The sequence below is a fragment of the Leptosomus discolor genome, chromosome 6, assembly GCF_034619465.1.
Source record: "Leptosomus discolor isolate bLepDis1 chromosome 6, bLepDis1.hap2, whole genome shotgun sequence".
NCBI classification, from domain to species: domain Eukaryota; kingdom Metazoa; phylum Chordata; class Aves; order Leptosomiformes; family Leptosomidae; genus Leptosomus; species Leptosomus discolor.
This window is the reverse complement of record NC_141396.1, coordinates 57,400,214-57,413,565: the sequence shown is the minus strand read 5'-3', so window position 1 is coordinate 57,413,565 and position 13,352 is coordinate 57,400,214. Positions and strand designations below refer to the sequence as shown.

General features: G+C 43.0%; 1 protein-coding gene across 1 annotated transcript in view; it reads left to right on the top strand.

The window, feature by feature from the left end:
- The first annotated feature begins 1,540 nt into the window (after nucleotides 1-1,540).
- UBE3C (ubiquitin protein ligase E3C) overlaps nucleotides 1,541-13,352 on the top strand; it is a 79,573-nt gene continuing 67,761 nt past the window's right edge. Inside the window, exons 1-2 of the mRNA XM_009960955.2 lie at nucleotides 1,541-1,606; nucleotides 12,855-12,908. Of these exons, the coding sequence (XP_009959257.2) occupies nucleotides 1,541-1,606; nucleotides 12,855-12,908 (120 nt within the window). The remainder of the gene's footprint in view (nucleotides 1,607-12,854; nucleotides 12,909-13,352) is intronic.

Genomic DNA, 13,352 nt, shown 5'->3' with positions numbered 1-13,352 from the left:
GATACACCGATGTGAATTCACGAGTTAGGGCTCAATCAAATTCCACCGAAGGAACTGAAAGCTTGATTGGCCACCTATATTTATTTAGCACCTTGTAGCTGCAGACTGAATCACAGAATCACAGAATGTTAGGGGTTGGAAGTGATCTCAAAAGATCATCTAGTCCAACCCCCCTGCCAGAGCAGGACCACCTAGAGTAGGTCACACAGGAACGCATCCAGGTGGGTTTTGAATGTCTCCAGAGAAGGAGACTCCACAACGTCTCAGGGCAGCCTGTTCCAACTGCTTTTTTGTTACTGCTTTTGTCTGTATCACCTCTGTATCTGGAAGGATGCCACCACAGCGCTGAAAAATGGAGAACAGGCTAAGAAATATGAAATAAAGGAGCCTCAGGTGTAATTTCACCATTCAGGTCTGCTGCTTTTATATTGCATCCTTTTTCTCTTTCTTCACCACCTGTTGAGGCCCCGATCCCGTGCGGAGCCCACTTGCATGAGGAACATTCTCAAGTGGGTTTTCACACCTGTGTAAGCAAAAGAGCCTCTACGTGGGTGTTCAGTGGTTGGTCTTCACACCCGTCACGAAGTCTTTGCAATGGGGTAATGCCTATCACACGCTCATCCTATGAAAAGGACAAGTTTTATATATAGATATTCGTATATAATGTGTGTTTTCACAGCCCACTGATGCGGAGAAAGGCAGCCCTGCGCCAAGGCCAAGCAGGACCCTCAGCTCAGGCCCGGCTGGGGCAGAAGTGGTACAAGGGTGCCCAGTCCAGCTCCTGTACACCCCCACAAAGCTCACATGTACAATGGGAAAGAAGCTTTCGATGAAACAACCGGGAACAAACTGGACGCCGGTCAGGGCTGGGAGACAGCCGGCTCCAACGGGCAGGGGCACAGGCGGGCGTTAGGCCCGGGCAGAGGCGAGGGCTCGGCGGGGCGGGCAGGCGGCGGAGCCCACCGGCCAGGGCACCCGGGCAAACGCGCCGCCACCCGCCGCCCCTGCGCTGGGGCCGCCGCGGACCGAGGCGCGGCCTCGCGGCGACCGGAGAGCGGCGCGGCCCCGGCGGCTGCGGGCTGCGCGCGCGCCGCCGCGCCCGGCCGTCGGGAGCGCGCCGGAGAGGCTGCGGGCGGCGGCCATCTTCTTTCCCCAGCCGGCTGCTCCCCCAGTGCAAGTGAAGCAGCCCCGCCAGCCCCCTCCTCCTCCTCCGCTCCCTCCCTCCTCCTCCCTCCCACTACACTCAGCCGTCGCCGCCGGTCAGAAAGCGGGCGACCGGGGAAGCGAAGGCCGCGGGGCGGGGAAGGCGGGGAGGGGGGGGGGAAGCCGGGCCGCCGTGAGGAGGGGAGCAGCCCCGCGGGGGCGGGCGGCGGGGCTCGCCGGCGGCGGGCGGGCGGGCCGCGGGGTGCCAGCCCGGGGGTTCGTGCCTCCCCGGGGCCGGCGGCGGCCCCTCCGCTCGCCCCTGCCGGCCGGTCGGCGCCCCCTTGGCGGGGTGAGCTCGGGGGGCCGGACCCCGCTCTAGATGGGATAAGCTGTAAACATGTTTAGCTTTGAAGGGGATTTCAAAACAAGGCCCAAGGTGTCTCTCGGAGGAGCGAGTAGGAAGGTAAGAAACGGCGCCTGTCTGTCTCCGCGTTTGTGTCTCTGTCGGTTTCCCCCGTCCCCTCCTGCCTTGCCGCCTTGTGTTATTTTTACCGTTGGGCCTTCAAAAATGGGAGCAGCTATGACTAAGGTTTAATAGAGGGGAAAAAAGCCTCCCCTCCTGATGATGTGTTTATCTCTGATCTCCTTGGCTCGGTGTTGTTCCCCCCCCCCCCCCTTTTTTTTTTTTTTTTTTTAAATCAGGCCACACACCCCCTCCCAGGCTTGTAGTGTAGTAAGAATTGTGGGAAGCGAGGAAATCTGTCCTTAGCTCGTCCCCTGTGCAAGCAATCCGGTTTGCTGTGGCTAGTGGCACCTCCCGAGGAGTTTGTCTCTAGGGCTCCCGGGGGAAAGGACTCGGAGACCTCTTGTCATTGCTCTCCGAAGGGAGAGCCCGGCCTGGGACGGGGGAACAGCCTTACACAACCGGGGATCGGTGCACAGCGCTAGGGAGGCTTCGTCCACGTGAGTGAGGGTTGCCGGGTCACAGGTTTGGCTTCTCCGTCAGTTCGTCGTGTGCAGGGTGAGTAGCAGTTAATTGTTTGCGGTACCGGACTCTCGAAATTCCTTGTATTTATTGAGGGAAAAGAAGCCAAATGGTTTATTTAGATCTTGCTGATTGGACAGCGCGGTCAAATGTTTAGTCAAGCACCGAAAGGCATAGAACTAGCGAAGAACAAGAGAAAGGACAGTGTTTTTAGAAGTGGCCTGATCTGTAAGGGTCAGTTTAATTCACTGCTAAAATACTCATTCCCCGTGTTGTCATTGGACATGATTGTGTGGGAAGCTAATGAGTGTTTTCATCAGTATTTTTGAATCTTAATAGGGGTGAAGATTAAGTCTTACAGTTTTGTTTCTGTGCACTGTGAGCAAGTTTGGTTCTTTGAAACTTTTAAGGTTTGGCAGTACAGTTAGGAAACTTAGGCTAAAATACTGCACTATGTGATATTAAAATTACAGTGAAGTTTGCATTTTGGTGTCTTGTCTTAGATTATTGAAGAGAATGTGTAACAGAACTGTATTTAAATTGTGGAGCTTTTAGTCTGAATCATCTGTTTATCTGAAGACATTTCTGCTATGTTCAGTGGCATTACACAGGTCAAAAATACCGTAAATCTTCCTCAGCTGAAGTAGGAACTGGCAGAATTGCCCTGGTCCTCAGCTGTACGCTTCAGTTACTTTGCAACTTTTGACACTGACTTGCTAATAGTGTTACTTGCAGAACATGTTTCCTTCTACAGAAGTAAACGACTGTCATAATATCTTCTTTTACAGCTACCGATTTCTTCATGAAAATTCGACACAATTCTATCTAGTCCAGTTATATGGGACAAATTTATTAGTGTTATACAGGTATAAATTCCCAAGGGGAAATATTAAAAGGTAAAGGAAGTGGAAACTGAAATTGATGCATAACCTTCACTATGTCCAGTAACAGAGGTCGTATTTTGTGATCAGATTGATGCTAACTGGTCCACAGATGTCATGATTTTACGTTGGTACACTGAAGTGCTTGTGCTACATCACTGTAAATCACTTAGTCACAGCTTTGGACATCGTTGCCCTTGAAATAGCTGCTTATTTTCAGAAACTGTGTACATGTGTATGTACATATGAAAGAATTTATTTAAACAGTACTAAGAATTACTTCTAAGAATGCAGGTCACCTTGACTTTTACGTAGACATACTGCAGCAGAGATTGGCGTGGCAAGTGTTTACATGGGTCCCACAAGCTTCTCATTATCTCACGTCACAGGCTACCTGTCATCATGTTTCTCTACCTATAGGCTTCAGTTTTACAGAAGACTGAGTTGTAAAATGTTCCCTTTCAGCTTTTCGTGCACATGGAAGAAAAATTGTTCAACAAACCATCTTGCCCTCCCAAATGTGTATAATTTTAGAAAGATACCGTGTATAGTTCCAACCCTGCACCTCTGTGGTGCTCTGTGAGTTAGCTGGATGCTTAGTACTGCCTGTTTTGATGTCTTTGGTGGAATAAAGTGTAAGTCAAAAATACAGGTAGAATCTGTACGCAGGCTGCGTAGTGCTAAGGATAACTCTCTGCCCAAGATGAGGGAGTTTCCCAAATGTTCTTGCACCTGTATAGCTATTAACTTCCAGCAGGGAGTCCAGTTTGAGGAGCTAGTCAGTGCTAAAGTTGTCAGCAGAGTCATCCTGATGTGGGTACAACTACACCAAAGTAAATAATCATTAAAATTGACTATGGAAAGTATGGTGTTGCTAATACAACTGCAGCTGCACACCGTAACTCTTGGTCACAGGCCACATGCGTTGATGCCCTGTGTGACGTACGTCTGTAGGGTTTCCTTAGGCCTCACAAGGGGTTGGCTTCAGTAAGCCCTGTCAGTATAGGCACAACTATGAAAATATAGTTGTGGCATTATAGCAGTTAGAAAAATGCTGCATCTAGTGTGCTTTCTCACTGCTAACTTTTATGGCATTTTTGAACTCTAAAAGCAGAGCTTTGCGTTTGTTCTTACACTGCATCTTATGTCCTTGCACGTTATGATGGTCTGAATTGCGAATGCTGTAGAGAGGCACTTCAATCCAACCAAACCTTTTGCCAAAAAAGTAGTCTTTAAGTATTCCTTATTTTTGTTAAAATCTTGGGTTGCAAAATTAATGTTCTCAAAATGACTGTCCCTGTGACTGATCCTTTCAGGATATTATTGTAATATTTTAATATTGCATTGTACATAAGTGTAAAAATATAGGTAGTATTGTGGTATAGTGGTTGGACTTTTCCTTCCATATCTACTTCCAAAAATCTCCTGATTTGTTGTGTATGTGTTTGAGGGTGTAGATTTCATTTGTCATTCACTGTGTTTTATTTACAATGTGGTAAGTTGATTTTTGTGTGTGTTTTGTTTTATTTTTTTTTTTAATTTGTGGGGTTGCTTGTTGTCACCTGATGATTCCGTGCCTTATGAGGCTCTTCAAAAGATAGTTTCAGATATGGTTTTAATTGCAACTGGCAAAACATATTTTTTACTTCTGAAGCAAAATAGCCTTCAGAAATGAATACTGTTATTGGAGATCAATATGGGAACATCTTGAATTACTCATTGACTTTTTGTCCAGGACAGTAACTTGCCTAAAAGGCTTGTGGATGCAGAATTTCTGTGGTGTGGATGCAGAATTTCTGTGGTGTGGATGCAGAATTTCTGTGGTGTGGATGCAGAATTTCTGTGGTGTGGATGCAGAATTTCTGTGGTGTGGATGCAGAATTTCTGTGGTGTGGATGCAGAATTTCTGTGGTGTGGATGCAGAATTTCTGTGGTGTGGATGCAGAATTTCTGTGGTGTGGATGCAGAATTTCTGTGGTGTGGATGCAGAATTTCTGTGGTGTGGATGCAGAATTTCTGTGGTGTGGATGCAGAATTTCTGTGGTGTGGATGCAGAATTTCTGTGGTGTGGATGCAGAATTTCTGTGGTGTGGATGCAGAATTTCTGTGGTGTGGATGCAGAATTTCTGTGGTGTGTCAGACAGGGAGAGAGAGGTGCATCTGACACGCTGGTTTGGGGTGCAGTTCAGACAGAACTAACCCAGCCTACTTGTGCGGTGGACTGAAACAGATGGGCCTTCACCCAAGTGGTTCCTGCCCCATCCTTTGTGTCCTGTATAGTGAACATATTTTTTCAGGGTGGAGTGTCACCATGCCTTCTGGTGGCAGCTGGCAGGTTTCACTAATTTTATCATGATGCTGGACTCTTGGTGGCTTAGTGCAGTGTCTGTTTAACCACATCAGCTTGATTGGGTACCTTCAGGCCTAGTGTCCCTTTATAAATTTTATCAGTGTTAAGAAAAACATGAGGTACCAGTCCTTTAGTAAATCCATGCAGGAGGGTCCCCGTGCCTGTGCTGAGATGTATAAAGGACTCTGTAGCTCCACATTATTTGTTTAGCTTGTGAAGTGTATTAATGACATAAGCCTTTTCACAGGAAAAATGGTGAAAAGAATATTAAGTCAAATTTACAGTATCACTTGAGATCTCTAAAACATGCTTTTAAAAATCCCAAGATTTTAAAATAGGCTATTTTAAAATTATAGTACTGTACGAGATGGTTCTAAAAAAAATCTTGCTTTTCAGGATTTTGTGATACAGATGAGTTGGCACTGTCATGAAAGTGAAAGTGAAACCAACTTCCCTGAGTTTCAGTTTTTGTTTTGGTTTTGTGGAAGACATGGAAAATTACTAACAAATAGATAGTGATGACTCCATCTGTATTTTAAGAAGTCTCTCTTTAATTTCTTTTAATATGGACATTCCTAATAATCAAAGATCTTCAATTTACAAAGTTTGTTTATATTTTATTTTAGTAGTTACTGATATATTTTCTTAAATTAATAGAATAACATTAAGCATTAGATTCCTGTATATTTTTCTTCCTGCTCTCAGCTCTCAGTGCAGAGGTAGCACTCCAGAAGCACCTTGTTTGCTCTTTGTTGTCTGTATTCTATGCATGAAGTAACTTCTCATGGAATAAAGAATAAAGATTTAAAAATAGAAGGCTGGAAGGTTGCCAGTGTATGAAGAGATCCTCACAGGTTGGGATTGCTTATGGTGATAGATGTCTGTAGGATTTAAGCAACGAGGAGACAGAGCTAAAAAACCAGTTTTCTTTCTCTTACTGATTGATTGAGGAAAGTTGCTAATAATTTCAGGGAGGAAGAATTACTGTTCTGTTGTATCTTATTTGAACCTACACTAGGTCACAATGGAAATGAAATGATGCTAGGGATTTATAGTACAGGATTTCTAGACTACAATTACAAATTTAGAATTCATCTTTGAATAGTGGGAAAGAATTGCACTGCTTTGCTCCATAAGACCTGTGTGTCCCATAAGGCACATGGCGTAGATCCTTATGCAAGTGCATGCCTCGTTCTGAGTCAGAACTGTATTTTGTCCAGAACATTCAAATGTCAAAGCCTGAGTCTTGAAAAAGTCTTTGAATTTCAGATCTGTGGTGTGGAAATATGGTGAGATCATCATGTTGTAAAATAATATCTGTCTGTCAGTAGGGAACTGTATAAGTAATGCATACGAGATTCTTGTGGATATTTTCCCTCTGGGTGCCATTTAAAATTCTCCTCATTTGAAAGGAAGCTGGGAATGATGGGGTTGTAGTTAGCTGACAGCAGTGATTACACTGCTATTTTCAGTTATGTCCTATTTTCTCAAATTCAAAACAAAAATTTTTACTTTTATAGATAAGGTTTTTTCCTGCTTGTTTCTGAGAAAATGAAAAGTCACTCAACTACAATGATGAAAAATATACATCTTAAAAATCATAATAGAGACAAACTGAGAGTAAACTTGAAAGCAACTTGTTTTCATTTCATTTGGCCGCTAGAGCCCCCGGTCAAGTCCTGGTTCCACTGTGCAAGCTACCATGATAAAAGTGGTTCCAGGCACTCCCTACACCCTACAGTAAAATTTGAGCTAAAATGCTGAGGTGTTTTCTAGCAAGCACTGTGACGCAGATTTCAGTGAAGCCAGGCTTTCCCTGGTCAAATGCCTCTTCCTGGGCATATTTTAAGTACTTTAAAATACCTTCTGGAAGATGATTTTCTCCACACGTAAACTTAATCATGATGTTAATAATCAGAGATATGAAGAGTCAGGCTGTTTTAAAGCAGAATTTTTCAAGCTGTGAACATGTTTTGTTCAGGCTGGCTGAGCTGCGTGTCCAATGGAATTTACATTGTTGAGGTTTAGTTCAAGACATTGTGAGTCTTTTAAAATGCTATTTTCTTTTAATATTCAGAAAAACCAATTGAAGTGGTTTATCTTGTCTAAAGTAATGTTGGGAACTAGAAACATTGTTGAGAACCCCTTTGGAGGGGGAAGTCTCCTAGTGTCCACCTTTGATCTCTACAAATAAATGCTAGAAAATTTTCCTTTTATTTGTTGGACTTGTAAACACTTGTGTTGAAAGAAATTTTATTCTATAAATTGCTTAGGTTGCTTCATTTGCTTTGGCAGTTGTTACTGATTTTTATGTGGTTCAAGCTAAATTCATCTGAAGAGACACATTCCTCATTTTAAGGAAAGAAAATGATGCAAGTTACTGGGCTTTGTAGGTGAAAACCGTACAAGACTTTATAATTGTCCCCAAAAGTTAAAAGATCAAGTGCTCATTTGTTTTTCCATGAAAATTTCCTAGAAGTCTTGCCTTGTATTGTGCATGATCTATTGTAATGTTAAATAAAATAGCATTCTCAACTAAAGAGAGAAAAAAACCCCGTATGGTTTACAAATAAATCTCAAACATTTATTAGCAATATTTAATTTTTTATGTCAATGTATTTTTGTTATCTTTTTTACAGATGTGCCCAGTGTTTAGTCAGTACCTGAAAATAATTACTCTGTTTCACTTTTGCATCTAGCATATTTAGGTTTTAAATTTGCTTGTGTGGAGCTGAAATGGCTTGATTAACATGACTGTCCAGGAGTGTTCGATTTCAGATTTTAAGAGAGTCAACAAATACTAGAAGTATATGAAAAAAATTAATTATATGCACTTTTTTTTTTCTGAACCTGAATTTTGAGCCAAGGGGGCTGAAAGTTTGTTATCACTCTCAATGCCAGGTGTTAAAATGCAGGACAAAAAGAATCGTAATTTGTATATTGGTTTATGTTATTCAGTCTTCGTCTAGGATGTGTAAAAGCTAGGAGTTGTGTAAACATACTTTTGCAAAAAAGTAGTGTATTTCAGTGAGATAAGGACAAGAAAGCAGTTTTAATTAATTTTATTTCTCTTTATGTATTTAATGGGAGTTTTTGAAGCACTGGTGTTGATGTTGTTACACTGTTAGATGAGGCCGTTCTCATGAACTGGTCTGTTACAGCAGTGGTGTGACTTTGAGCTTTACTGTGATTAGTAACGTGGTACACAGCAGTTTTATCTTGGTGTATAAATTAACATTTGTGGTGCTTTGACCCTGGCTGGATGCCAGGTGCCCACCAAAGCCGCTCTATCACTCCCCCTCCTCAGCGGGACAGGGGAGAGGAAAACATAACAGCAGGCTTGTGGGCTGAGGTAAGGACAGGGAGATCACCCAGCACTTACTGTCATGGGCAAAACAGACTTGATGGCTAAAAAAATGTAATTTATTACCAATCAACTCAGAGGGCAGTGATGAGAAATAAAATCAAATCTTAAACCACCTTCCCCCCACCCCTCCCTTCTTTCACAGGCTTAACTTTATTCCTGGTTTCTCTCCCTCCTCCCCTCCCTGTCCCCAAGCGGTTTGAGGGGCAGGGAATGATGGTTTGGGTCAGTTCATCACACTGTTCCTGCCGCTCCTTTCTTCCCAGGAGAGGTCTCCTCACACACTTCCCCTGCTCCAATGTGGGAAGCAGTCCTCCATGACTTCTCCAGCGTGAGCCCCCCTCACGGGGTCACTAGCAGCAAACCTGCTCCAGTGTAGGCTTCTCTCTCTCCACGGGCCACAGGTCCTGCCAGTTGCCTGCTCCAGTGCAGGCTTCCAACCGGGTCACAGCTTCCTTCAGGCACCCACCTACTCTGGCGTGGGGCCCTTCCTGGGGTGTACGCAGTCATCTGCTCCACCACCCATGGGCTGCAGGGGACAACCTGCCTCACCATGGTCTTCACAGGTTGCATGGGAATCGCTGCTCCGGTGCCTGGAGCACCTCCTCCCCCCACCTCTTCACTGACTTTGGTGTCTGCAGAAATGTTTCTCTCACACGTTCTCGCTCCTCTCTCTCACTGCAATTACTGCTGCGCAATAACTTTTTCCCTCTCTTAAATAAATTATCACAGAGGCGCAACCACTGTTGCTGATTGGCTCGGCCTTGGTCCGTCTTAGAGCCGGCTGGCCTTGGCTCTGTCGGACGTAGGGGAAACTTGTAGCAGCTTCTCACAGAAGCCACTCTGTAACCCCCCCACTACCAAAACCTTGTTGTGCAAACCCATTACAACATTTCAAATATTACTTAACATTTCTTTGATGGTAGTCTCCAGCTTTCATTTCTGTATACTGTCCTCTGTCTGCTTCCTTTCACCTCTTTCCCTCTTCTGCCTTACTCTTTGAGTCATCGTACATCATGTCACGTTGTGTTTTGCTGTCACATACTGTTTCTTTGCTTTCTTGTTTCTTTGTGTCATGCCTCGCATATTTGGTGAAGAAAACTTCTCAAATTAGGCTTTTCATGGTCCTGCAGCTTGGCTAGAGCCTGAGGTTGGTTGTCTTTACCATATCTTCTGTTGGAGGAGGAGCAGACAGGAAAGAGACTGCTAGTAGCATAGTAAACAGTGCATTCCCTGTTCTGCACTTTGGAGGCCAAGCTGCTGAAGAAAGAAGACTGCATCATAGAAAATGTCATGAGTTTGATTCAGTAAGTGGCTTTTTCATTCCTTTTGAGTTAGGGTTGAAGGAATCAAGCTGAAGCTTCATTCCCCAAAAAATGTCTGCCTGCCTGCCTTGATGGGTAGACTTGATACCTGTTGTCTGCCTGTCTGGCAGGTGAAGAAGGACGATAGCACATCCATCGTGGAAGGGAAGCAAGGAAGATAGGTGTTAGGAGTGAGCTAGGTGTGCTCGTTGGAAGTTGGTGTCAGACGATCTCATGCTGTGAACAGCTCTGGCTGTAGGTGGGCAGAAGAGGTGGTGGAACAGCGGCTGTAGCTGTCAGCAGTCGCGCGACTGCATAGGTGGGAGCTGTCAAATGTGCATCACTCCCCGCAGCGCCGTTGTCATTCACAGCCAGCCACAGAGCAACAGCTACCGAGGTTAGCTCTTTTGCACTGTGCTCTTTATTAAGAGGTAAGGCAGGGAGGATTTCGGAGATGACTGCAGTTTAGCTGTCTTAAAGAAATAATTTTGTTAGGAAGCCCTTTGTAGGCGAAGAAGATTATTTTGTAGTTCTTTTAATCTCTTCCCCGCAGCTGGTTTATTTTGTATTGCGTATTTACTGTTACTTTTTAATTTCTGAAGAGACAGTGTTGAATAACTCTGAAGGGGATATATATTTAAATTAAATGCCAGGAAGATCATCTTTAGTCATAGTTACGATTCCATTCCTTTATGTTTCTGATCTGTGTGTGTCTTGTGAACAAGAACGGCAGTATTATTTGACCCATGATAATTTTTTAAAGGTGGAACATAGTTACCTGAATATTTTATTGTTTGTCTTAAGACAGTTCCTCCGTTGTATTTAATTTATACTTTAACAAGTTGATGTTTTTCTTACAAACATCCAAAGCAAGTATGTGACGTTGACTAAAAACTTAAAGTTCTGTTATTTTTTAAGAAGTGGATTGGTTTAGGGAGTGCTTGCTTCAAAGAGACCAGATTCCTGATCAATTCAAAGCTGCTGATATGCTGCCCTCTTTTATCTAATCCCCTCTCCAAATACTTAAAATTATTTGTTTCTGATAACCCCTCTGACCAGTTACTTTCCTTTATCGACTAACGCCTTGCATTACTGTGTTCATATTCTTTTTTTGCACGACTCTCTTCTCCGTTCACATGTAGTATATTGTCTTCCCTTTTCTGTATCTTCTTTTGATTTTTCTTTCAATCTGCTCTGAAGTGTAAGGACAAATTCAGCAACATTGCTTCTAAGCAGAAATGCTCTCTATGCAGCGCTGCCTGCAGAATGAAACTCTCCAAACACATTGAAGAGATGTCACTCTGACTTCTAAATACGAACATTTTACAAACTTCTTTAATGTATTTGGTATCAGCTCTTGCAGAAGAAGTAATTATTAAAAAAAGTCCTGAAACTTTAAGAAATAACCAACAGATGGCTTAATTTAGTATATTATTTTGTCTTTTTTGTGTGTATGAGGTCAGAATCTCTTGCCTCACGTTACCAACCAGACCTGGAGCCTTTCCTATTGCTTGAGTGGAGATACATTGTCTTATGTATGGATTTTGTTATGATTTGTTTATACTGTGTTTAGCACATGGAAAAACCCCTGTCTTTAGAGGGCAATAGCTGTAGTTAGTGGTGTCTTTGGCCATAAATACTGTCTTTAGAGGAAAAGATGGTTAACCTTCTTGTGGGATTTTTTTTCTTTATGCTTGTTCCAGTAAATTATCTGAAATACGAACCTGATTTTAAGTTCTTTTCTGCATGTCTGTTTTTCTCTTTTCATTCTGTCTTGGTGATCTGCATTAAAGTATTTTCTATCATAAAGAAACTAGGAGAGTCATGACCTTGCTTCCTCTGTATCGTCAAAAAAGAAATGCAGAAGCGTTTTTCCCTTCCAGCCCCTAAGGTTCTGTGATTCCCTTGGTTCTTGTATCTGTGTATAGACATTGAAAATATTCCAGCATAATTGTTTTAGATGTGGTGAAATATTTTGTAAACATTTGTTTGCCAACTTCAAATTTATTTTTATGTGTTGAGATGCGTTTATGTTTTCAGCTTGAGTGTGTTTTATTCCTTAACTTCTCTAGACTAATAAGAGCATGGGGAGAAAAAGGAAGCGTTGTATGTGTCATAGAGGCAAAAAAGAGAATAGTTTCCTTAGATCTGTTGTCTGGTTTAGACCAGATTTGGGAAGGTGCCAGGGTATCTTTCAACTCTTATTGTCTGCAGTGGAAGCTTCAAAATTTTAGAGGAAAAAATCCCTGTGTTTATGTTATATTGTCTGTTTTGACATGTTTTCCAGACAAGTTTTGAGGAAAAGGGTAAGTAAATATAAGAGCTTAATGCTTTTTTGCAAGTTAGACAAAAGCACGGGGCTTTGGAACAGTGTGTGATTACTTGGAACAGGCCCCAGCTTGCTGTACGCACCTGGGCCAATGGCTTATGTAAGCTCCCAGCAAGGAAAACACTCCACAGACATTTGGTACGACCTGGTAGGTTTGGGTCCTTATTATGTTTCAGCTCCACCACTTGCATATGGATGATGTTTGCCTGGATTATTGGGGTACTGAGAACAGAAACCTGGACAGGGGTCAGTACAGTTTGCTGCTGTTAGCCTGTCCCTTCTCTTTTTACGTAACTTCCCTCTCTCACTGTTCTTCTGAGGGGGCTGCATTACGTGTATTTGTAGGTGCGGAAAAAGATTAACACTTACTTTTCTCCAGTGTTCTACATGTTATGTATTATGAACAATTCCCAAAGTGAAATTGAGATTAAATATTATGAACACACTTGAGTCCGGTTTGAATGAAAATGCAATAGTATCTTTATTTGTGCTTTGTAGGAAGAAAAGGCTTCTCTCCTGCATCGTACTCAGGAAGAAAGGAGAAAACGAGAGGTAAGGTAGACTCTAAGCGTTTGCACGCATGCTGGATTTTCCTTTGATATAGTAACATTTACAGTGCAAAGCACTTCTGCTGCAGTTGTACTTCGTTCAGGAAGGTTTTATTTCAGTTTCCAAGTTCTATATATTCTTCCAGTGTACTAGAATTGACAAACTGCTTTTAAGATGCTTCCCGGAAGTGAATCTCATCTCAAAAGGAGGTAGTTAATCACGCACTGGGTGCAAAGGCGATTTTTCCTGTTATTTTGGTGCTCATTGGATCTAGTCTTTGTTGAGAAAAGATAGGTATTTGGCTAGTAAAGAGCATTTTTTTTGCCTTGTCCATAATCTATTAATGTGGGTTGGTCTCAGCAAACGGTCTTCTGCTCCTGGTTCTGCTATGGTTTCTTGGATGACCTTCAGTAATTCGCTACCCTGGTGTGTGCCTCAGTTCTCTGA